The sequence below is a fragment of the Paramisgurnus dabryanus genome, chromosome 12, assembly GCF_030506205.2.
Source record: "Paramisgurnus dabryanus chromosome 12, PD_genome_1.1, whole genome shotgun sequence".
Taxonomy (NCBI): domain Eukaryota; kingdom Metazoa; phylum Chordata; class Actinopteri; order Cypriniformes; family Cobitidae; genus Paramisgurnus; species Paramisgurnus dabryanus.
Genome location: NC_133348.1, coordinates 33335352 through 33360158, shown reverse-complemented (window position 1 = coordinate 33360158; position 24807 = coordinate 33335352). Strand labels below are relative to the sequence as shown.

At 37.8% G+C, this 24807-nt stretch overlaps 3 protein-coding genes across 4 annotated transcripts in view; all 3 read right to left on the bottom strand.

The window, feature by feature from the left end:
• rd3 (retinal degeneration 3, GUCY2D regulator) overlaps positions 1-2581 on the bottom strand; it is a 28441-nt gene extending 25860 nt beyond the window's left edge. The window contains exon 1 of one of the 2 annotated variants that reach the window (XM_065268895.1): positions 2536-2581. The gene's annotated coding sequence lies outside the window, so the exon portion shown is untranslated. Of the gene's footprint in view, positions 1-2471 lie in introns of both variants that reach the window. The other variant, XM_065268896.1, reaches the window with a different exon arrangement.
• A 2626-nt stretch (positions 2582-5207) lies between these two features.
• Positions 5208-11545, bottom strand: slc30a1a (solute carrier family 30 member 1a). The gene is made up of 2 exons (XM_065268764.2): positions 10714-11545; positions 5208-7455 (listed from the first exon to the last, which is right to left on the bottom strand). Exons 1-2 carry the CDS (start codon positions 11315-11317, stop codon positions 6566-6568), a joined length of 1494 nt encoding a protein of 497 aa, XP_065124836.1. The 5' UTR covers positions 11318-11545; the 3' UTR covers positions 5208-6565.
• Positions 11546-12772: 1227 nt separating this feature from the next.
• On the bottom strand, positions 12773-23192 carry nek2 (NIMA-related kinase 2). The gene is made up of 10 exons (XM_065268765.2): positions 22967-23192; positions 22753-22875; positions 21390-21607; positions 19327-19567; positions 17976-18058; positions 17695-17821; positions 17338-17548; positions 13760-13814; positions 13556-13632; positions 12773-13240 (listed from the first exon to the last, which is right to left on the bottom strand). The coding sequence occupies exons 2-10, from the start codon at positions 22846-22848 to the stop codon at positions 13041-13043; spliced, it is 1308 nt and encodes a 435-aa protein (XP_065124837.1). The 5' UTR covers positions 22849-22875; positions 22967-23192; the 3' UTR covers positions 12773-13040.
• Positions 23193-24807: the final 1615 nt, after the last annotated feature.

The following is a 24807-nucleotide window of genomic DNA, read 5'->3' as shown; positions in this document are numbered from 1 at the left end:
CCCGGTGGGGTCTTTTGCTGTTGTAACCCATCCGCCTCAAGGTTGTGCGTGTTGTGGCTTCACAAATGCTTTGCTGCATACCTCGATTGTAACGAGTGGTTATTTCAGTCAAAGTTGCTCTTCTATCATCTTGAATCAGTCAGCCCATTCTCCTCTGACCTCAAGCATCAACAAGGCATTTTCACCCACATGACTGCCGCATACTGGATGTTTTTCCCTTTTCACACCATTCTTTGTAAAACCTAGAAACGGTTGTGCGTGAAAATCCCAGTAACTGAGCAGATTGTGAAATACTCAGACCAGCCCGTCTGGTACCAACAACCATGCCATGCTCAAAATTGCTTAAATCACCTTTCTTTCCCATTCTGACATTCAGTTTGGAGTTCAGGAGATTGTCTTGACCAGGACCACACCCCTAAATGCATTGAAGCAACTGCCATGTGATTGGTTGACTAGATAATTGCGTAATAGAGAAATTGAATAGGTGTTCCTAATAATCCTTTAGGTGAGTGTATATGTGTGTGTGTGTGTGTGTGTGTGTGTGTGTGTGTGTGTGTGTGTGTGTGTGTGTGTGTGTGTGTGTGTGTGTGTGTGTGTGTGTGTGTGTACCTGGTAATTATCACGTTGTCGGGACCAATTGTCATAGAATAAGGGGAATAGAATATACAGTTTGTATGGTTTAAAATGTATTACGTCTATGGAATGTCCCCATAAAACATGGAAATCAGAATGTGTGTGTGTGTGTGTGTGTGTGTGTGGGTTGGTCTATGTGGTTTACGAGGACATGAATAGTGTATAATAACATGTTTATTATGCTATAAAGGTGGTTTACGGGGACACAGAGAGTGTCCTCATAAACGGAAAAGCTAAAAAATCATACTAAATGGTAGTTTTTCATAGATTAAAGACTGGCAACAGGTTTTTGTGACATTGGGGTTAGGGATTGGGGTAGGTAAGGGGAATAGAATATAACAGTTTGGACAGTATAAAATGCATTGCGTCTATGGAGATGTCCCCGTAAACCACATACACCAACATGTGTGTGTGTGTGTGTGTGTGTGTGTGTGTGTGTGTGTGTGTGTGTGTGTGTGTGTGTGTGTGTGTGTGTGTGTGTGTGTGTGTGTGTGTACCTGGTAATTATCACGTTGTGGGGACCAATTGTCCCCACAAAGATAGGAATACCAGTGTTTTTGTGACCTTGTGGGGACATTTTGATGTCCCCATGAGGAAACAAGCTAATAAATCAAACAAAATGATGTTTCTTGAGAGTGTGAAGTATCAGAAAGGTTTCTGTGATGGTTGGGGTTAGGGAATGGGGCAGGTAAGGGGAATAGAATATAAAGTTTGTATGGTATAAAATGCATTACGTCTATGGAATGTCCCCACAAAACATGGAAACCAGAATGTGTGTGTGTGTGTGTGTGTGTAGTATTTCTATTGGTCACTGTTTAGATCTGTCTGTGGATTTGGCAAATATTTAACCAATAAAACTGTTTAAAGTCCCCCTATAGTCGATAATTTTATCAGTTAAAACTCATCTTTGAGCATCATTTGAAAAGTGTTGTCCTAATTAATTTGTGCATAGCATTTTATCTTTTATAGCATGAGAAAAAACCTGTGGGCCCACATAGCTACAATACAGTGTATAATTTGTAGACTGATAAAAATGTGATGAAATGCACCAACACAATCTCATGGCAATTTATAGTGTATATTACGAGATGGCAAATTCGTACAACCACATTCGTACGTCTGGTAGAATTTGCTTTCGCCCCGTGACGTTGTGCTTAGGGGTGGGGTTTTATTATTGCTTTTTATAATAAGTGTACAATTAGCCTCGTACAAATTCATACGAATAAAACAACTCGTAAAATACGTACGAATTGCCATGAGATTGTGTTCATCACATTACATTTTCATCAGCTTACAAATGATACACACTTCATTGTAGCTTTGTGGCTGCTCAGTTTTTACGTACCAATACGTATGAATTCAAATGAGATCAGGCTGGATGCACTAACTGCGTCCAATGACGTACAAAACACAAGTTAAAAACCATCAATGTTGGTAACCCTCAAGTGTCTGGCCATATATAAAGCCACAATATCAACTTTGACAACACAGTGTTTTATTTAAAAATAGTTATTTTAGTGCTTATAGGAATTGCAAGGATTCATAGAGGTGACACGAAAGATCTTAAAAATGATATTACGACACCTTCATGGCATGCTGTACAATATGTTGGACTTAATGACCTCCATGTGTGATCAAAGTCTACAGGTGACTGAGGTTTGCATTGAAGTCTAATCTCCGCTAACATTATTACTTTCTTCTGATCTTGACTTACTGTACCAGAGGACACTCCCCGCATTCTCTTTAATCTAACAAACTATGCCTCGATAGCACAAAAAAGATTCGGTTCAAGGTACTGATTTATCTGTCATGGTTTTAGATATACTGACCATAATTACATATGCATGAGTACATCATTTTCAGATTCAAGTGCATATTAAAAAAAAAAGAGTTTATATTTACAGCTATCAGCATATTCCAAAGACATGATTGTGTTGCTATCTTTTCCTTCCACACATCATAAACTTATTTCCTGATGTTATGCAACTCCCTGTATCCTGTTTTAATATTTCATTACAGTAGATCATTTGAAAAATATGTTCACAGAAGACAACATTTAACACTATGCATGTTTTAACAAATCTGATGAAATTTTGAAATTCATCAAAATGTTCATGTACATTTTAACTTGATAATTACCATCTTATATATGTTTAAAACATTGCTGACTGTGGCTGCACCATTTGTGTCTAAACCACTGGACGATGGATTTCCCCGTTGTCCGTTTTTGTTCTTTGAAGTTGAGAGAAATAGTTGTATGGGGTTTAGGTTAAGCTGCAGACATTTGCTGGACAGATATGTCATGTGACAGGTCAGGACTTTAAAGTTGCTATGGGGAATTATTAAGCTGCATATGTTGCAGTGGAAAGACTTGTTTCTCTCTCTCTCTCTCTTGATCTTTTAATTGTGCTGACTTAAGTTTCCATATGACTCAAAGTTCTGCAATATGTGTCTGAATGCTCGCTCTGTCTTTATCTAACATGTTTACTTGAAAAGCAGAAAAGCAGCTGACTCTAAGCCTGAAACTGAATTTCTGTTTTTATGTAATTCTTATTGTAGTAACTTACTGTTCACTGTGCAATGTGGGCAAGTATGTTTTTTTTTTGGGCAGATGACACACCAGAAATATCCAGCATGTAAAACAAACAACACAAAAGCCTATATATATATATATATATATATATATATATGAAGAGTTTGCTTCCAAAACACATTTTAAACAAAAATTTACAGCCAAAATCAGTATTGTATCTGGTCAGTATTAAAATGTTTCATTTTACACAAAATGTGATATCTGCCGTGTTATTCTGTCATCTTTTCTTCCTTTTTTCCAAACCACGACAAACGCCAGTCCTTCTTCTCTGCAGAAGGCAATAAATCCACTTAACCAATCACAGGGCACCATTCCACGCACTGTAAACAATAATGGCAGTGCGTTGAATACACACAGTTTCTTAGTTTTCTTCATCTACTGTACTTTGTGATGAACAAACAAACAAAACAAAATAATACTTTTGTTGGCATTCATAAACCTGTGGTGGTTTTCTGTGGTGGAGAATCTAATAGTTTATGTGAGAAGCAGTCATGCGAAGGAAAAATGCCGGCTGTTTCTTGTTCTCACACGACAGCATCAAGCTTCTGTCATGCTAACACATTGACCCCAGGGGATCTTATGTAAAACTTTTCATTATTTTACTCAAAGTCAACAAAAATCGAGAAGGACCAAAACATTTTACAGCTGATCTCTGTCAAAATTTCAGCAAAGACATCCCAAGGATGACAGCAGCAATGACAGTGTTCATATATATAACAAAGTAAGTGTTTTGATTAATGACATTAATGTTTATTTATCAGTGTATACCACTAGTCAACTAAATGAATATAACATGGCAAAGATGAATGCACATTTATATATTGATTCAATAGATTTATAGCATTTTGAAAAAAAATTCATGGATTTATAATAAATCTTTAAAAAAACAAATTATGGATTTGAATTTGTAATGTTATTATAACCTAAAGATGCAATGTGAAAGTTTGTAACAGTAAATAGTGGTTTTCATCTTGTCACTTTCTTGCTAAACATGTTTTTACAGATATTTGTCAAAATGGATTTATTGCATTTTGAAACCAAACTCTTCATATGTATGCATGTATATATATATATATATATATAAGATTGAAAATGAATTTAGGTATGCTTGGTCTAGTTAAGTTTGGTATACCACAGGGATCAGTACTGGGCCCCTGACTAGCTTTAAGTTCTGTGGCCTAAATCAGGGGTTTTCAAACTTTTTGTGTGTGTGGACCACTATTTGTAATCAAGAATTTTCGCGGACCACCCCACAATACTCATAATAAAATATGTCTACACAAAGTCCTGAATTAATCTGCACCTCTAAACAGGCTTACTAGCACTAAAACTATAACTGGTCATCACATCAGTAACAGGTTTGTTAAAATAAAGTTTACTGCACAAAACGGCAGTCACATATTTTATTTATTTATTTACTCAAGCGCCCGAGGCGCTCATTTGTTCAACGGGCTTCCATAGCAATGGAGTAGTATGAAATCCATGCAGTAACAAGAACACTTGGATATAGTCAACATATCAAAACCTTTGGCGATTTTAAGGGATTGTTAATCTTCAGAGTTTTACAAGTCCACTTAACAGCACATCCGCAAAACATTTCAGAAACAGATCAAGAGATCAAGAAACTAACTGGAAATTAAAATAATAACAGGCCTTATTCATTCCATTTATAAAATTTTGTTTCATATAAATTGCCTATAAAGGCTATGAATTAATTCTTTATTTCGAACAATAAAAAAAATGACAATTTAATTTAAAATTTATATCAATATTCTTTATATAGATATTCTTAAAAATATATATTATTTTATATTGCCTTTACACGGACCACCGGCAGTACCCTCGCGGACCACAGTTTGGGAAAGGCCGGCCTAAATGATTATTTCTTTGCAGTTGTTTTATTCATTAAATTGTTCAACTGATGTTAAAGCCACTAAATCTGTGATAACAGCATATCAAAATAAGTGACAGAACAAACATGTGGATTTAACAGTAAACAAGCATGTTTAATTCACAATGGTACATTTGACAGGTATATATATCAAAAACATTTCAGCTGAGGTGGTACAAAGTCCCTAGTGAAACAAACACTCTGCCTGCACCTATATACTATGAGATAACATCTATTCTAGATATTCCTTCTAGGAAACTCGCTAAACAACTAAAATCATAAAGACAAGCACATTTCCATGTGTTTCATAAATTGCATATTTTCACCCATATATTACCAAACGCTAAAGTGTGTAGATATAAATAACGTAGTGAAGAAGAGTTGATATTCCGACATTGTTTTCTAATAAAGGCCACCGAGTAGATTGTGCGACACCCCAAGGAACGCCCAGTGCCCATTCCCTATTTCAAAAAGGAACTCCCTTGTCTCAAGGTTTACAAAAGTTGCTTGGTTTCTCCCTCAAAGCTATAATAATTTAAACAATTATATTTGGTCATGCACAGCTGCCACAAGAGCATTTGTCATAAATCTGAGGTCCCTTCCCTTCAACAACAGCATGAACGAAACTTTTCATTCACCCTCCAGCAGTCTGACGACATACAAATGTTTAACAGCATTAACCTTTAGTTTTGATTGACACAACACAAACGGCAACAGTTCGCATATGAACAATAAAAGAGGGTCGTCTAGTTCCTACACCGTCTAGATTCAGTGCTTAAACACAGCAGCTTGAATTATAGGCATTGTGAAATACTGTTTATGATGTCTAATAAAACAAATGGTCTAAAATAGTGAAAGATTTAAAAACATCACATCTAAAAATACTCTAGGTTAAAGCATAGATCATTTGTTTTTTGAAGGGAACCGAATAAAATTCACACTTTTACCTCTAATATCATAATACCAAATCTAAATTGTACAAAAAATATTTAATTACCAATAACTTAAACACATAAATTATAACATCTCTCACAAACGTTGAATATGACTAAGAAAACAAACAGAAAGTGAAAGATAAAATAAAAAAGATGGGTAAAAAACAATACTGGTCCAGACATTTCTACTTGGTCCAGCAGCTGGACTTGAAAATTGCATGTTGCATTTCATTCACAGAAAAGACACGAGTGTCTGACGTCCTGTATAGAGAGAGAGAAGCTTTGGCACGGACACACCAATCAGATAATGCGATAAACACACATGCAGAAGGCTTTCCTCTCCCGCCTATTGACGGTGTCACTATGTTTGCGTAGTATCTACTAGACTGTGTGCGTGTGATCATGAACGAGTGCGTTTGGGCTCAGGTCTTCTCACAGCATGGCAGAAATAAGTCCGGCAACTGAACCGAAACACACGGATCCTGACAGATCCTTCTCCTTCTAAACCGTTTCTCACAACGATGACTCCATATCCTTGGTGATTATCACCGGAGCTTCCGACCCAAACGTGCTCTCCACAGACTCGCTGATAATCTCCAGAGAAGTCGTGGAAGAAACCGGGAGCACCGTTGGGGATTTGGCCTCGCTGGGTTTCTTCTGCTCCGTCGCGCCATCTTGTTTTGCGCCGTCCGCTGCGCCACAGCACAGCTTCGGGGCGCACTGCGTCCTGCAGGACAGCTCGCAGAGCGACGCGCGAGAATCCGAGTTCATCGTGACGAATTCCGGCTGAATGGTGGTGGCGTGGATGCCCTCGTCGTGGAAAAAGTCCTTGAGGCGTTTGGCTACGTCCATGTAGGAGGTGGGGTCGTGGCACTTGATGTGTGCCGTGGCTATGATGCGGCTGCCCGCCAGCTGCCAGATGTGCAGCTCGTGCACGGCCAGAACGCCATCCAGGTCCCGCAGCCGGTTGTTAAGCTTATGTATGTCGATTTGCTTGGGCACAGTTTGTAGCAGGATGAGCGCCGACTCCTTCAGCAGGGGGAACGTAGTGTAGAGAAGGATGAAGACCATGATGACGCACAACGTGGGGTCCAGGTAAAGCACCCAGCAGGGCCCCACTACAGCCGTGTGATTGGTTCCGTGGCTGCTTGTGTTTTTGTCGATCGGGTGGTCTCCACAGTGTCCGCTGCCACAGGGGTTCTCGCAGGTCATGCCTGGCTGGCATGGTGTCCACACAAAATTGAAGATGAGGGCGTTGATCACCACGATAACCGAACCGAGAGCGTCACCCAAGACGTGCAGGAAAACACCTCGCATGTTGAGCTGGGAAGCAGAGTCATGTGCGAGGTCCTCATAAGTGCTGTCGCTGATCTGTAAATCCAGACTGTCGCTATGACACACCTCTGCAAAAATGAAGAAGAAAAAACAAGCGTTAAGGAAAATCCCACATGCTGACAAACGGACATGTATTATCATTATTGGTGCTTTATCATGAATAAACCACAGGCCAATTTGCATCAAAAACTATCTGTGTTATAATAAAAATAAAAACATCAAGAGGAACATTATGCAAAAGCAGTTTTTCTTCATTTACAAAGCTATCATACGGCTTCAGAGGGAATATACAACACAAATTACTCCTACGCTAATTTTCATTTTTGGGTGAACAATTTGTTTAACAAATTTTAACAGCCATGTGTTGACTACAACTGGCCTCATTGGTGAAATCATTGTACTGTTTTGTCTAAAAATCCATTTGGGACCTTGAGCCTATTAATATAACTTATTTAAGATGAGTTTATGATTCACTGATGCCTGCCAGTGATGTAACCCCATCTGTTCATCTCAGCTGCCCTTAACATGCACAAAAGGCCTCATCTGAAATTCCTTCAGATAAGCACAGTAGCTGTTTTGACACGTATTTGTAATAATCTCTTGTTTTCTTGAAGGAGGCCAACTACAGTACTGTTATCAGATAAAAACAGATACAAACACAGAAAGTATCTGCACATTACTGGCTCTACAGCCATATTGCTTTAGACATAAAAACCATGTTATGAAACAAAGATGTTTAAAAAAAAAATAATATGGATTACATGCCAACCCTTTCTTTATTATTTGGCCCAATGAAAGCCAAAAATAAATAGGAACCCCTTCAACACGGTTCATCACAGGGGGAGATCTCAAGATGCTGCTTAATAAAATGGCATGTTTTATAAAAATGTGTATTTTTTTCAAATTGTGGGCAAAGAATGACTACGCTAAAGATGCTAAAATATAGTTTTTAATCACAAATTAATTCCCAAAGTTAAACCTTGTGTTTGAATTTCCTACTATTGAAAAATTAGAAGAAAAAAACTATATTAATAAAAATGAGTAAGTGGACCTATATAATATTGAATGATAGTCTACACACTGCTTAAACATTATGTAAGAAAAAATTGCCGTTGAATTATTCGAAAATAATGCTGTGTGCTTTATTTTCAATTATACAACGGGCCTGTTGAATACTTTATTCTGATTGGTTGAGAAATGTTTCACGGTGTGGACAATTTTTCTGTAAAATGCACAGTTGACATGTCAAATGTCTTAAAATAACCACCAGAGCAATGTTTTTGGTAACTGCGGTATAAGCGGAATAATCAACTTCAGTCCTTTGTATTATTATTAGAAAATTATGCACACCCTTTGGTGGTGTGCTGCATTACCACCTTGGGTGTGCATTATTTTCCAATAATTCAACAGTCATTTGTCAATTATTCTTTACATAATGTTTTAGCAGCATGTAGACTACAATTTAATAATTGGGTGTGCATTATTTTCCAATAAGTCAATTATTCTGCTCCGGTTTACAGAAAAATAGTGCACACCCATGAAACATTTCTCAAACAATCAAAATAAAGCATTCAACAGGCCCATGGTATAATTGAAATTATAAACCGGTTAGTTCCAATCCTTAATTCTGATTGTTCAATAGTAAGGGTGTGACGATTTCGATTTTAAATCGAAATCGATCGAAATTAAGTCACAACCTCGAACTTCGAATAAAAAAATGGGATCGTCGATGCTGCCACGCGCCCATGTCATGTCTGGTCGGCTTGCCAAGCGGGGAAAAACCTCTCAGATATTTATATTTTAAACACGAGGGATGCATTGCTACAACTCCTTGAAATGCATATCATAAACAGGATTACTACCTACTGATCTGACTTCAGACAGAGCGCAGCTCTCTGCACAGGCGTGAGAATGAGGCGCCGAGATGCAGTGGACTATATTTTAAACAAAAGAGATAGTTTGCCTCAGCTCGCATTAAACTCATAAAACTGAACAAATACTTAAGGAATACTACTTTAGTTTATGTTTAGACTTTGGACAGATGCGAGAGCGCGTGCACGTGAGACAGAGAGATGCGCAGCTGCTTATGACCTGCTGGTTTTATTTCAGATGCTAGTCCAAGATGTGCGCATTAAGTTCATGTGCGTGCAAGAAGGAATCCTCTCTCTACAAGCTCTCTCGCGTAAAGTGAAGCCCACAAACCCCCATGCGAGGAAAAGCACGCAATGTGTATGTTAATGTGTAACTATAATAATAATAATAATAAATATTAATTGCATAGCATTTTTGTCTTTAAAAAAAAAAAGTAAAAATCAAGAAATGAATGGAATCATGACCGTAGAATCGAAAATGTAATTGAATCGAGGATTTGGAGAATCGTGACACCCCCAGTCAATAGGTGTGCTTTATTCACGATAAAACACGGCTATGATCGCTTCACCCAACGGTTCTGTTTATCACTGCGCCCTAAGCAACAATACGTATCAGTTTATTGTTTTTATTTGAGCTTTCATGCATATTACACATCATGTGACATGGAACACATTTTTGTTCATGATCAGGGACTATTTTTTCTAGCGGAAGGAATGCTTTTTATTAATTTAACTTCATGCAAGTTGCACTAATTTTTTTTACTTTAATATTGTGTGGTAACCGTTTTACAAAGGCAATAAGGTACTTGAGGGAAGTGCTGTATCGTGAATAAGTGAATAATTGCTTACATAAAGCACACCCGCTGTGTAACGGTATTATGTAAGCAATAAGGTACTAGAGGCTGTGCTGTAAAATCAATTAAAAGCATTCCTTCCACTAAAAAAAAATAGTCCCTGACCATGAAAGAAAAATGTGTTCCAATGTGTAATATGCATGAAAGCTCAAATAAAACCAACAAACCGATACGTGTGGTTGCTAAGGGCGCAGTGATAAACAGAACCGTTGGGTGAAGCGGTCATAGCCGTGTTTTATCGTAAATAAAGCACACCTATTGACCAATCAGATTCAAGGATTGGAACTAACGGTTTTATAATTTCCAATAATGCCGTCTATTATTCCTTCTCAACAAATTAAAATAAAGCATTTGATATACTGTAATATATAATAACTTATTACGGGATCATTTATACATGGTAAAAAAATACATTTATTGGTACAACTATTATGTCATCATAATTTTGAAAACCTAAAAAATGTGGCACTTTAGTTTCGTAAAACCAGAGAAACACACGCACTATTATCAGGCCCTAACATGACTAACACTCCCTTGCTGGCATTTGATATCATATCTACTATGTATCGGTTCAAATCTGAAGAACAAAACCCAATTTTACCGGCTCCCCTCCGGTCCGGATTAACGCCATTTGGACTGCAGTTGTGATTCCCGACCAGATTATTGGTCTCCTCTCCCGCGGACCGACTGTCTACCGGCGTTTCGGACCTGCGGGCTTTTCCGTTCTTTTGTTTTTTGTTACCCCCGTGGCTGTGGCCGTGTCCTCCGTGGGAATGGCCGTGCCCCCCGCCACCGGCGTGTCCGTGAAACAGCCAGAGCCCGAGCAGGTTGACCAACAGCCCCGCGGCACCCACCACGATCACCACAACGGGCTTCTCGATCTCGTGTGGCTCCGTGAAGCGCCCGATGGCTTCCAGGATGATGGTAAAGCAGAGCGCGGTGAGGAACACAGCGTTGACCAGCGCTCCCATCACCTCGGCCCGGATCCAACCGAACGTGTTTTTGTTGGTCGATTGGGTCTTTTCGGCGAACCGCACCGCGACCAGAGCCACGACCAGTGCGATAACGTCCGACAGCATATGAAAAGAGTCCGACAGCATAGCGAGAGACGACGTGACCCTACTTACCACCACCTCCACGATGAAAAAGCCGAAGGTGAGTGATAGCATACATAGCAGACGGACCCGGTTCGGGGCGCAAGCCATGTTTTCACCGTAATACGCACACAAAACAATAATGCTTTATCGAAACGCGGCACACTAGGGGTTAAAATCCCCTTACTTGACTCGTTCCGACCGGCAATCCGTACGTGGTGCGTTGATCCTCGTGTACTGAGCACTGAAACCGGTCCGGTTTTACTGAGCTGGAGCTGCAGACGGTTAAAACTTTGCACCCGGACCGGCGAACTTTCCACACGGAACTCATTCAGCGTCTGTCTACGCCCATCCATGTCTGCAATTGGCTGAGGCATAGGGACCGAGGTAAAATTACCGACCTCAATTAAAAACGAAAACCAGACTGCTAAACTCACTATATCCCTTTGGCGCTTTATTTTGATGAATAAAAACAAACTAATACTACCAACTCTTTATTCCAAGAAGACAGATAATCTATATAATACACATTAAAATAGAAACGAATATAGTACATTATCATTTCACAACAATCCATCTCAAAACAGAATAAATTAAGAAATCTAAAAGTTTTTTTTGGACTGTACTGTACAAAATAAATAAAGACAGCAATCTAATGTACATTGCTATAAAGTATACACTTGATTATCCACTCAATGCATTATTTTCATTAGTAAATCACACATTTCATTGTATGCCCTGCATTTCTCTGGGCTATGTTGAGTACAGCGGTTCCTCCTCATCAAGAACCTTGACTCGCATGTTAACCCACTGATGTCTCTTCAAATAAAACACTTCTTGAGATTTCGCAGTCCTCTCAGGTTTGCTGTTCTCCTTGCCATCACCTTCAAAGTGGACCCACTTCAGAAAAATCCATAAGCTGGTTTAGCAAGCTGACTTTTGGTCACCAGCTTTGCCAGGCTGGGAGGACCTTAGCTGGATTTTCGGTAGGGCCTGCCCTGCTTCTTTCCTGGGGACATGTTTTCTTCATTCTCTGTTGATGGATATAATACCAATTCTAATCCACACACTTAAACAGCATACAAATAATAATAAACATTTGTTGCTAGTGGTACCCAAACAAGGTATTAAATTTCAGCTGAGTCATGTTTCCCTTTTTCTTTGCACACTGCCCTTACAGATATGGTTTGGTAGCCTCAGAAGGTGGAAATAGTTTCAAGCACTTAAAAAAGCATTCAAAGAGAGCATTAAATAAGGAAAAACAGCAAAATATGGGCACCTGTCAAATCCCATCACTGGACTCATTCCGACTGATAATCCGTACACGGTGTACTGAGCACCAGTCCGGTTTTACTAAGCCGGAGCTACAGACGGTTTAAACTTTGCACCCGGACCATAAATCTTTCCATGCAGAACTCATTTAGCATTTGTCTACACCCATCCTTGTCTGCGATTGGTTGAGACCAAGGGACAGAGGGAAAATTACTACCCCCAATTAAACGCGAAGAACTAGACTGCTAAATTCTGTTTCTCCATTGACAGGAATAAATCAACTGAACAGGACTCTAAAACGATCAACTCTTTATTGCAAGGAGACAGATATTCCACGTAAAACACTTTAAAATGTAAACTAATATAGTACATTATTACTTAATACAATCATCCATCTCCTAACATATTAAAAGACATCTAAAATAAAGACTTTTTTGAACTCCACTGTACAAAATAAATAACAGCAGCAATCTTGCATCCTAATGTACATTGCTAAAAAGTCTCTGCACTTGATTGGCCACGCGATATTTTCAGTAGAAAATCACATGTTCATTTTATGGTGTTAGCGAATGCCCTGCATTTCTCTGGGTTTTGTCGGGTACAGCTGTTCCTCTTCACCAAAAGCCTGGATTCGCTTGTTAGCCAATTGATTCGCATAACACTCTTCTTGAGATTTGGCAGTCCTCTCGGGTTTGCTGTTCTCCTTGCCATCACCTGCAAAGTGGACCCGCTTCTTTCCTGGGGAGATGTTTTCTTCATTCTCTGTTGATGGATAGAATAACAATTATAATCCACACACTTAAACAGGAAAAAAAATAGCTGTATTCATTACAGTATTTGTTGCTAGTGATACCCAAACAACGTTAAGGTATTCAATTTCAGCTGAGTCATGTTTTCCTTGTTATTCTTTGCACACTGCACTCATCTGCCCTTACAAATATTGTTTTGTACCCTCAGAGGGTGGACATTTTTTAAAAAGGCAATAAAAGAGGGCATTAAATAAGGATAAAACGGATTAATATGGGCACCTGTCAATCAAAGGGTTAAATACGGTGTTAATACAAAATAGTTTTATACCCGTATCACTGGAAATGAGTACAGATGGCGCCCTCTGCTGACGAATCAGGTTATAGGCTTTCAACAAGCTCTCAGCTCTGTTAGACAGACAAAATAAAGGCCAAGTTATACAAATAACACTATGCAAAAAATAAGTTTACTGTGTATCACAAAAACACTGCATGGAAAACGCTTTTATTTCATTAAAACAGGCTGTATGTTTACCTTGCCAGCTTTTCATTTGATTGCTGTTCTCTTATACACAGCTCCTGTTCCCTTTCTGTAATAGATACATCAAAAGTACAGTAAATTAAATGTCTGAATACATATTTTGTATAACTTTTTGTTTGTGTTTTGTGAAACTGAAGGTCAACTAATAAAGGTTTTGCCAAAATTGATAACTAAACTGGGGGGAGCTGATTTTCTACTTACTGCTTTAAAGTTTTTTTTTTTATCAATATCACAATTTGGCTGTGTAATTATATAAAATAATTATTTTTTGTTTAAACAATTATGCCCAAAATCACATGTGAATGTTTTTAAGCAGGAGTGTCAAACTCAAGGCTCGCAGGCCAAATCCAGCCCGCCCCTAAATTTATGTGGCCCGCGAAAGCTTACAAATGATTTTATTGTTATTATACGTTTTATTTTTGCAGGGTATTTCCTGCATTGATTTTTTTAGTGGCCACCAAAACCATTTTTTGTCTTTTTTGATAATTTAATGTAATTAAGGAGTAATAACGTTGATGATTGCGGGAGAGAGAACGATCAGAGCGCCCTGCACGAGTGCACTCTACAAACTTAGCACAGCAAATCCTATCCAGCAAGGAAATGTTTTCCATCTCGTTTACACAAATGTTTTGCGATGTTCAGCTGGGATTAGCACACAATGCGTCTATTTCATCTAATGTCTGATATGCGAAATAAGCGTTCAGCTCCGCTGGATTCAGACAGCAGACACATTCAGTTGTAAGTGTTTGCTCTCTCTAACAAAACTAAATGATTTAATTACAAGAAGATATCAAAACGACAGTGAAAGACGGTGTCGCGGTGGGCAAGTGATCTAACCGGTGAGAGGCTGAAGCACCGGTAATCACCGTTTCACCGACTATCGCAACAAGCCTAGTTCAGATGGTTATGCGTGTTGCTCGTGTTTTCAAAATATGTGTTTGTTGCGTCATGTGAACCATGTGCATAATGTGTTTTGTCAAAATAAGTGCCTGCTGCAGACGCGTCTAAAGGGTTTATGATATAAGAGACGCTCACGTTTACAAAATACACGCAAGACACTCCATTAACAGTAAACTCTGATTACGCATGAGATTATGTGAGTATCTTGCAAACGCGAGCGTCTCTTTCATCATAAACCCTTTAGAAGCGTCTGTAGCAGGCACTTATTTTGACAAGACACGTAATGCACATAAGATCACTCGACATGCAGAAGACATATTTTGAAATTATGAACCACACATGACGGGCTACATACATGTTGTGACTAGGGTTGCAGCGATTTACCGGTTTCACTATTAACCGCGCTTTAAAATGTCACGGTTTAGTAACCGTAAAGTCTCCGCTACACCGCGTGTTTTTGTTTCACGCATGCACACACAAACCAGATCCACGAACCACCAAGAGGCCCGTGCAGCATGCGTCATGCTCGTTAGCGCACTGTATGACAAAGCTCCGCGTTCAAAAGAATATGTGCGCGTGACACGTCTCTTGGTTGTTCGTGCATCTGGTGTGTGTGTGCGCGCGTGCGTGCCTGCACGGTTGCGTGAAAGAGCCACACTCCAATCGGTCTGTGCAGCATTAAACCTCCTCCTCGCGGATCAAATCCGGGTCCTGGTGGTCTGATTGCATTTAATAATGTTGAATTATTTTAACGCGTTAATGATTTATGAATTAATAGCATGAGTTAACACCTAAATGCTGCCAGTCCAAAAAAACTCGCAGAACCCAGTCCAGGATGACCCTGTATTATTATTCGTTTTGAGAGGCTCTTATCATTTTTACTAATACTTCAAACAAATCAAAATAATATACATTTATCAGTCCAAATATAAAATTACATTTATTCAAAAGAATAGCCTACAGGTTTAAAAAGGCACCTACACTGTTTAAGTCAAAGCCTGCTAGGTTATTATTATTATCATTTGTCCAAGAATTACAGAAAAAATACACAAACTAAAAATACAAAAGAATTTAGCAATTGTTCAAAAACTTATTCATGTGATTTTTAACATTAATGTTGTAAAATAAATGAGTCCATAATAACCGTACAACCGTGATTATTTATCAGACTATAACCGTACCATCAAAATCTACAATCGTTGCAGCCCTAGTTGTGACGAACTTTGCATCGTGCGACCTCAAAAAAGAAGTCACCAGCCACGACTACGTCTGTCAATCAGTCACTCAATGCCAAAAATCACAGCTTTTTTCCAAAGAGAGCAAGAAATGAGGACAGTGAGAGTGACAGGTATCGGTGTATGATAAATGCATGGCCTATATAATGTGAATGAGGTTATAAGTAAGGGATAATGTAGAGGCAGCCGGTAGTTATTGGGAAATAAGCCCCGACAGTGTGATCAGGACCTGACGCGAAGCGGAGGGTCTTGTATCACACTGAAGGGGCTTATTTACCCGATAACTACCGGCTGCCTCTACATTATCCCGATTATTACACGGCTACTTGCCACATAAGAAAAAAAACTGGACATGAATATGAATTTGAAACTTTTTACTTGCATATTTGTTTTAAATTAACATTTTTATCCTTCCGCGAAACTTTGCACAGATGCATAAAATGATCGTTATACCTTATTAAGATCCTCTGCTTCATACTTGTCAGTCTCCATTTTTTTTCTGTTTTAGCCAGTCTTTGAGAAGTTTTAATGCCCATTCTGTATTTTTTTGTGTGTTGGCTTCGTAGCTGTCATGCTCTATTTTGTCAAGTTCAGTCTCAGAAAGCTCTCTGTGTCTTGTCATTGTTCGTTCTTCTATCCACTGTTTAAATGTTTTGTTTTTTTCCGTACATGTTAAAATTAATGTCAAAATGTTCCATTCTTAATTGTGGTTGTCCAGTGTTTGTCACAAGATGGCGCCAAACAGTAATCTTTTTTGGCGCAGAGCGATTTTAATCGTACAAGTAGTACCGTCTATGCGTTATTATTTGAAAAGAACGAACCTGCAAATGTCTCAACTGACCAATCAGAATCAAGCATTCCAGAGAGCAGTGTAATAAAACTCTTTATTGGTATCTAAAAAGGCCTCTTATTTTATTACCTGCACAATAAAGAATAACAGAGAAATCGGAGTGTGTGCTTATATACAACATGTGTTTTTTTTTTTTTATAATCTGTACAATAGTTGTACACTTGAATACACTCTGTCATTATTTGTCCTGGGCTTCTACTTTCAAAGCTAGGTATCAATTGAGTTATTAACAAAACCAGTAGTACCGTAATCAAATGCAGAAGAAATTATGCAATGTAATAGTTGATACATTCATATAGTCTTACAAATACAACCGGTCTTTTGAGAGACCGTAGTGCTGATGTGGCCCAGGATTAAATTAAGTTTCACACCCTCCTGTTTTAAAGCTTGCAAATATAGAGACCTCATGCATATCATGTTCGGTGTCAGACCCTGATTCATAACAATCCCTTATAAGCAATCATCTATTATCGCTTTTCTTATCCTTAAGTGCAATAGTGCAAAGTAGGTCGCTTTGGATAAATGCGTCTGCCAAACACATAAATGTAACCGGTGAAGGAGTTTGTAATGTTAAAACAGTCACTTACGCTCCAGTCGCTGCTCTCGCTCTTTGAGGGCCTGCTCACGTTCGCGCAGAACCTGTTCCTTTATCCGAAGTCCCGCCTCCATCTGCCCGGGCTGCTCCGCGTCTGCTGACCTGCGTCGCTGCTTCTCCTGAAGTCTTCTCTGCTCTTGAGCCACGTGACCGGAGATCAAGCTGTTCTGTAGGATGGACTCCACTGAAGGCCTCAGATAGTCCTGACAACACCAATGATTACGCAATCACAAAAATGTCAATTGTCTTTTTGGATTTTATGACTACAACCTGCATACATAAAGGCTAGAAAGACTCATTTAATACCACATTTTAAGTTATTTGTCTAACAGACATCCACTGAATGTACCTTTAAGTTAAGCATTTTTGACAGAAGTGTGTTTAGATTCTCAGAGTATCGATATGGGATTCTTCGAAACTTCCCTTCTCTGATTTTTCCAGCAAGCTCGGTCTGGTTGTATGCTGTGAATGGGGGACTTAAAAAAAGACTCAGAATTTAATAGTGTCTGAATGCCAAAACTGTAGGTTTCAAGAATTGCTAATGTGCATAACCACAATTCAAATAATATTAAGTTTTGTGATTACAGTTAAAAATATGCACATTATAAAACATACAAAATATATACTTACGATAAAGCACATAGTTCATAGAGTAAACATCCTAAAGACCATATATCTGATTTTTCATTGTAGGACATGCGATTAATCTGTTCCTGTGAATAAAACAGTGAAAATATTACTTGTAACATTTACAAATGCACAATGTCATATTTTGACAGAAACGATTATGAAAAAATTGTGGCACATTCAAATATTTTTATGTGCATGTCATGACATGACACCTAACCAGGGTTGCCAGGCATTCGCAGCTAAACCCACCCAATTGCTACTCAAAACTTTCCGAAAACTAGCCTAATCACGTTTCCAGGCAAAGTCCTCAGTTTAATTATGGGGGTAAAATCAGCATTTTTGGTGGTCTTTATCTTATAAACCTGCATTACCAAGGCAAAAATCACATTGTTGGGGTCACTTCAACCCATGCACATGAAAACCCGCAGACCAGTACACAGACACATTTCTGATGATGAAAATTGCCACGCACACTGTACAAAGACCCTTGCGTACGTGTAAAATAGGGGCTATACTTTCATCTTAGCTAGATTCTTAGGAAAAGCTGTTTGGAAATGTGGGACTTATTTGAGCACCACATGAGCGTTTCTGAAGAGGGCTGGGTCGAAAAGGACAACATGCCACAAATGACTATATTATCCTTCTCCATGTGAATATGACACCTGAAAACATGTGCTCTGCTTTTAACCCAATTTCTCCTTACCAGACTCCCTATAGTGAAATGTTTCTTTAATCTAGTTTATTTGGGATATAAATCTGTTTAATTCAACACATTGATGAATTCACTCGAAGTTGAATCTCTTTTTAAACCTCCAAATAATTTTCACTATCTTAGGATCATTGCAAGTGCTTAGACAATGGGCACAGCATGCAGAACTTGTTTTTGCTGTCTTAGATGGTAATCTCATACCCTTATTTTTCCTTAACATACAATAACAATGGCAGTTTCTTTTTTGACCTATAAAGTCCAAATGTAGTTTTTCTTGGCCATTTTATCTCTTGTAACCAAATTAAATACTTATCTTAATACATTTGTGTATTGTGTGTAATTTTTATCATTAACAGTCTCCAACCCCAGGCCCATATACAGGTGGGCAAAACTATTCAAACATCCTGACCATTTATACACAGCATCACGACTCGAGTTTTGTGCAAAAGTATCTGTTTGATTGACATCTAGTAGAGAAAATAAGGGAGTGTATGAAAAACCTGTTAAAAACTGTTGTTATTTTGTCTTTGGTGATGCTTGTGTTACACAAAAATAAATAAATCTACCTTTATCATTGTGTAAAAAACATACAAATTGACTTGTAAACGTAATGACAATGACTTAAGATGAAAGGACACTTACTGGTGACATGTAATATGGAGTCCCTACAAATGTTTTAGCAAAACTTGTGTCGTGGTTGAGAATTCGTGCTAACCCAAAGTCGCCAAGCTTCACGTTCTGTTTTGCATCCAAAAAGATGTTTGCAGGTTTCAGGTCACGATGCAGAACTGTACTGCTGCCGTCTTTTCTACCGTGACACTCTTTTAATGCCAGGGACAACTGTGCCAAAACTCGCAGGATGAATTCTTCCTCAAGGTAACGTCTGCAGAAAAGAAAGTGTATATATATAAAAGAAAACAAGATAAGAAAACAAGCCAGCAATACATTGTATGGGTCAAAATTATCCATTTTTATTCCAAAAATCATTAGGATATTGAGTGCAGATCATATTCCATTAAGATATTTTGTCAATTTCCATACATATACATATATACATATTTATCATTAGTAATATGTGTTGCTAAGGTCTTCATTTGGACAACTTTAAAATGCGATTTTCTCAATATTTATATTTTTTTTGCACCCTTAGATTCCAGATTTTCAAATAGCTGTATCTCTGCCAAATATTAAACTATCATAACAAACCATATTTCGCTGGAAAGCTTATTTTTAGATTTCATTTAACTCTTGACTCTTATGGTTTTGTGGCCCAGGGTCAGATATATTCTAAACATCTGGTACATCATCTTCAAAAGAAAAAATCCAAAGCTTTAATTTATGCAGCACAAACCGATCTGAGAAAGCAATGGCTGCACTGCAAAAATTGATTTTCAAGAAAAAAATCTTGTTTTCAGTAGAAATACCAAAAGAATTCTTAAATTAAGATGCTTTTTCTTGATGAGCAAAACAACCCAAGAAAATAAGTCTAGTTTTTAGACCAAAAATATCTAATTTAAGTGATTTTGTGCACAAAACAAGCAAAACAAATCTGCCAATGGGGTAAGCAATTTTTTCTTGAATTTTGTGTTTAAGAAAAATGTTCAAGATTTTTTTGCTTAACCCTTTGGCAGATTTTTTTTGCTTGTTTATGCACAAAATCACTTAAATTTAATATGTTTGGTCTAAAAACTAGACTTATTTTCTTGAGTCGTTTTGCTCATCAAGAAAAAGCATCTTAATTTAAGAATTTTTAGATATTTTTACTGAAAACAAGAAACAAATACTATGAATTTTTTTCTTGAAAATAATGTTTTGCAGTGTGGTGAACGATAAAAGATCAAATGAGTTCCCAATCTAAGCCAAATGTCAATTTCCCTGACTAAAAAGCTGAATTTTCATGACCTATGTCTAAAATGCAGTGAGCCTGATAATGTATTGTACACAATAAGTTTATAAAAAAAGTAGCTTAAATGCGTGAAATGAAAAAACAATGCCAATAAACAGCTGTTTAGATTGTAGTCTCACTTGAAATCAGCGCAGGCTAGGAAATGGCATTCCTTACATCACAACTTAACAAGCGGATTTCATTTTAAATAAATGCAAAAAAATCCCTGATATTCCATGACTTGGACAAAAAAATATATACAATTCCCTGACTTTCAGGTTTCCCAGACAGGGTTTAGATTAATCCAGCACTAGGCCTTGGTTATATTAGGATATTTAAGTAGTTTTTACAAGCATCCTTAAAAAATAAATAAAAAACATAACAGGTGTGCATCTTGAGGCAAAAACAGCACGTACATGTGTCACTGCAAGTTGTTTTTAAATTTAGGCAGCTCAAACATTCATTTTAGTCTGGGACTAGGATAAGCCCTGTCCAGGAAATTGCCCCTCAATGTCTGAAATAGACCTTTTAAAATTCCATGACCCTTAGGGACCCTGTATCAAAAACATTTAATATTAACAAGATGCGTCACTGGTATTGATATGAATGAAAGAGATCGCAGCGGTCAGAATTGTCCCTCTATTCTTGTCTCCCAGTAAAAAAAGCCAATCGTCAACCGTGAATCCTATGGGAGTGGGTCTTTAATATGCACAGAATTTTATGGCGGCGTAGTGACAGGACTTCCTTAAAAAAAGATTGGGTGCTATCCTCTGCCAGTTGAGGTACAGGTGTGCTGTTTATTTTTAGTAATAATTTGTACCTCTCTTTGATGCATCTGTTGATGAGGCTGGCGAGATCTCCACCCTCACAGTACTCCATCACTATATATAGTGTTGTGTTCGTCCGGTCTATAATTCGGTCATAGTATCGGACAATATTTGGGTGCTTTAGCTCACGGAGCAGATTGACCTCTGACACCAGCATCTGTTTCTCTGCCTCAGCCATGGTGCCATAATCCAGAACCTTCCACACCAGAATCTAGAGAGATCACACAATAATGTACTGTCTGTAGCCCTAAATATTAAAGGTATACTCCACTTTCATAAAAAAATCTTGATAATTTACTTACCCCTGTCATCCAAGATGCTTATGTCTTTCTTTGTTCAGTCAAGAATAAATTAAGTTTTTGAGGAAAACATTTCAAGATTTTTCTTAATTGAATAGTCTTTATAGGACCTAGAGCTGTAGCGATTGGTTGATACAATCTGATCTGTCGGCAACAATATTTAAAATCGATTCCATTAATTTACTTTTTTCATTTTGTTCTTACGCTAAAATAACAACCATTTCCTTCACACCACTAGTAGGCGCGAATCCTTATGTCTATCGCCGTCTCCATCAGTCCGCCTTTTTCAAAGATGATGGATGAAGTGGGGTCCAGTGCAAACAAGTTAGTTTTCAAAAGGTTTGCAAGGACGAAGGGGTTTAAAGGATGGGAATACTTCAGATTAGCTGGTAATGAAAGGCTGGTTTATAGGTTTTGTTAGCATATCACAGCAGTACGAGCTCAGTGCATGAACATCTAAAGAGAAAACATACTAGTGCTAATTTATTCTTGACTAAACAAACAAAGACAGAAACATCCGGGATGACATGGGGTGTGAGTAAATTATTGGGATTTTATTTGTATGAAAGTGTAATATTCCTTTAATGGAACAATTAACACACTGATGCCATTCCAAAATCCTTGCAGCAGATGTAAACAGCAGTAAACACACTTTACTGTACCCTTTGACTTCAGTAGTATTTGTTTTTCCTACCGGGGAAGTCAGTGGGTACCCACAAATGTTTACCATCATTTATCAAATATCTTCTGTGTTTAAGCTCAGACAGCGAGCTTTATAACAAGGGTGAGTAAATGAAGACAAAAATTTTCATTTTTGGGTTAAATATTCCCATGTTATTATATTTAAGTTAACAAATTATCATAGCAAATAAAAACTGCAATTAAATAACGCCAGACCTTTATATCAGAATTAATATTTGCTGACATTCTGTTATCCAATAAAACGATATTTCTACATCTTTTAACTTAGATTCAGATACTTGACACTTGCTGTTATATTAATCTAAAACCATGCCACATGCACTGCTAACGAGGATTTGATCAGAACTTTACTGACTTTTCCATCCGATTTCCTCTTTATTTTCTGGCATTTTCCATAAGATCCACATCCTATAGTGAGCATCACCTCATAGTCTTCAGTTCTGGATGGCATAATTACCACAGCAGCTCTAACGTTAAACTTTAGACAAAAACACAGCTCAGTTACACATTAACATTACATACGCAAAAAAAGATCGATCCATACCGTTTAAACCCTTTTGTTTACTTACTGCTGGGGTTCGCTTCAGGTGTCCGGTGTAGTTTGATTCGTGTTTAAGCGTTTAACGCGTTATTGTTTCTTGTTTGTGTTGAGAAACCAAAAGATACAAACCAGCGATTTCAAACGTGCACCGAAACTCTGGGCTCTGATTGGTTGCGCTCTATAGCTGGCGGTAATTTCATTGGTTGATGTAACCACACAGTTTGCACGTTGCCAAGCATTGAAAAACCGCGAGAAAGCCCGGGAACAGCGAGAGAGTATTTTTAAAGGCACAGTACACATTATATCAAACTTAAGACAAGTATGGAGCGAGATATGCGTCTTTATTACATGGGATAAATTAATATAAATGATCTGAGAGAATACAACTATTTGAAAGAAAAAGTTATCATACTGATAGCAAAGTAGCATTTCATGAGAAAAAAAAGAATATTTGAGAGAAAAAGTTTTCATACCAATAGCAAAAAATAATAATATTTGAGACTAAAAAAAAGTTTTGAGAGAAAGTATTTTCTCATGATAGAACATAAAAAATATAAATTTGAAATTTTAAAAATTATTTCTGAGAATAAAAATCTCTCAAGTATATGTTTTTTGCTATTAGTGTGAAAACATTTTCTCTAAAAAAAAAGCAAACGCTTTTCTTTGCTCTCGATGCAATTTCTTGCTCTCGTGTCAGGATTTTGCTTTCTCTGTAAAAATTGTGTCATGGGCGGGGCCACGTTCCTATTGGCCAGTCGGGTAAGCATCGTCTTGTCTTGGGAATCAAACTGAATCATTACACTATTGTTCGGTTCACCTAGATAGATGCCGTCTCTACTTTTAGTTGAGCATGGACACTCTAATGTTTGAGTAAGATGATGACACACAACTCGATGGATAGCTGGCTGAGCAAGTTCACAGCACTGAAGATTAAACATTAAAAAATGAAATGGTACTCTTATTCATGAATGAATGTGTATTATATTATTAGCTTGCTAATTGCTAATTAGCCATCATGCTAGGTAAACTTGCAAATTCCAAATGAATGTTTTGATTCACTCCTTATTTAGTGAGTAGTGATCTAGTTTCTACCTTTGCACTTGCTAGCCTCAAAGCACCTGAAGAGTAACTGCTTGTTCATCATATACAACCTCCTGTATAACTTTCAACCAACGTTAGTGTGCATGGAAGGTGGCAATGCCACCCGTCCCGTGAAACACGGAATCATCCCGTATTAACAGGAAAAATGACGCGTATCAAATCAATATGGGACGCGATTTGTGCCGTATTTTACATACACTCTTAAAACGAATGTGTTAAATTGAGACATCTTTCTTATAAGGACAACACATCTAGTTTTTTATTTACATGAACTCAAAATCAATACGAAATAACACATAATGTGTTGAATAGTTTAACACAAAACAATGTGTTAAAATTAACACACCCAGTGTTGTTACAAACATAACACATTATTGATGTGTTAAATTGTGACAAGTGACAAGAATTACACTTTGACATGCTCCAATAGTCATCTCTAGTCCTTTCATTCATTTCAGAAAGCCCCTATAGTCTATTTTCCTTATAGTTTCAGGCAAGGGCGTAGGTTTGATTCTGGCATTGGTGGGGACATAAATAAAATGGTTGCATTGCAAAAACTGTTTATCACCGTTTACTTGACACAAACAACAGACAACTCAGTATGCACTTTACTCAGTAACATCTGACTCGCCACCCCCGGCCATCCCAAATTTATAATAAACAATTTGTTATGTCCTAGAGCAGTGGTTCTTAACGTTATTCCTGGAGGCCCACTGCCCTGCACATTTTGTATGTCTCCCTTATTTAACACACCTGATTCAAATCATC

Excerpts from the sequence above, each read along its gene's own strand:
- nek2 (XM_065268765.2), bottom strand. The coding sequence starts at position 22,848 with ATGCCATCCAGAACTGAAGACTATGAGGTGATGCTCACTATAGGATGT. Across the intron at positions 21,608-22,752 it reads AGAGGAAATCGGATGGAAAA|ATTCTGGTGTGGAAGGTTCT; the intron begins GTCAGTAAAGTT and ends TGATCTCTCTAG. Across the intron at positions 13,633-13,759 it reads TCAAATGAAAAGCTGGCAAG|AGCTGAGAGCTTGTTGAAAG; the intron begins GTAAACATACAG and ends TCTGTCTAACAG.
- slc30a1a (XM_065268764.2), bottom strand. The coding sequence starts at position 11,317 with ATGGCTTGCGCCCCGAACCGGGTCCGTCTGCTATGTATGCTATCACTC. Across the intron at positions 7,456-10,713 it reads TCCGGACCGGAGGGGAGCCG|AGGTGTGTCATAGCGACAGT; the intron begins GTAAAATTGGGT and ends TCATTTTTGCAG.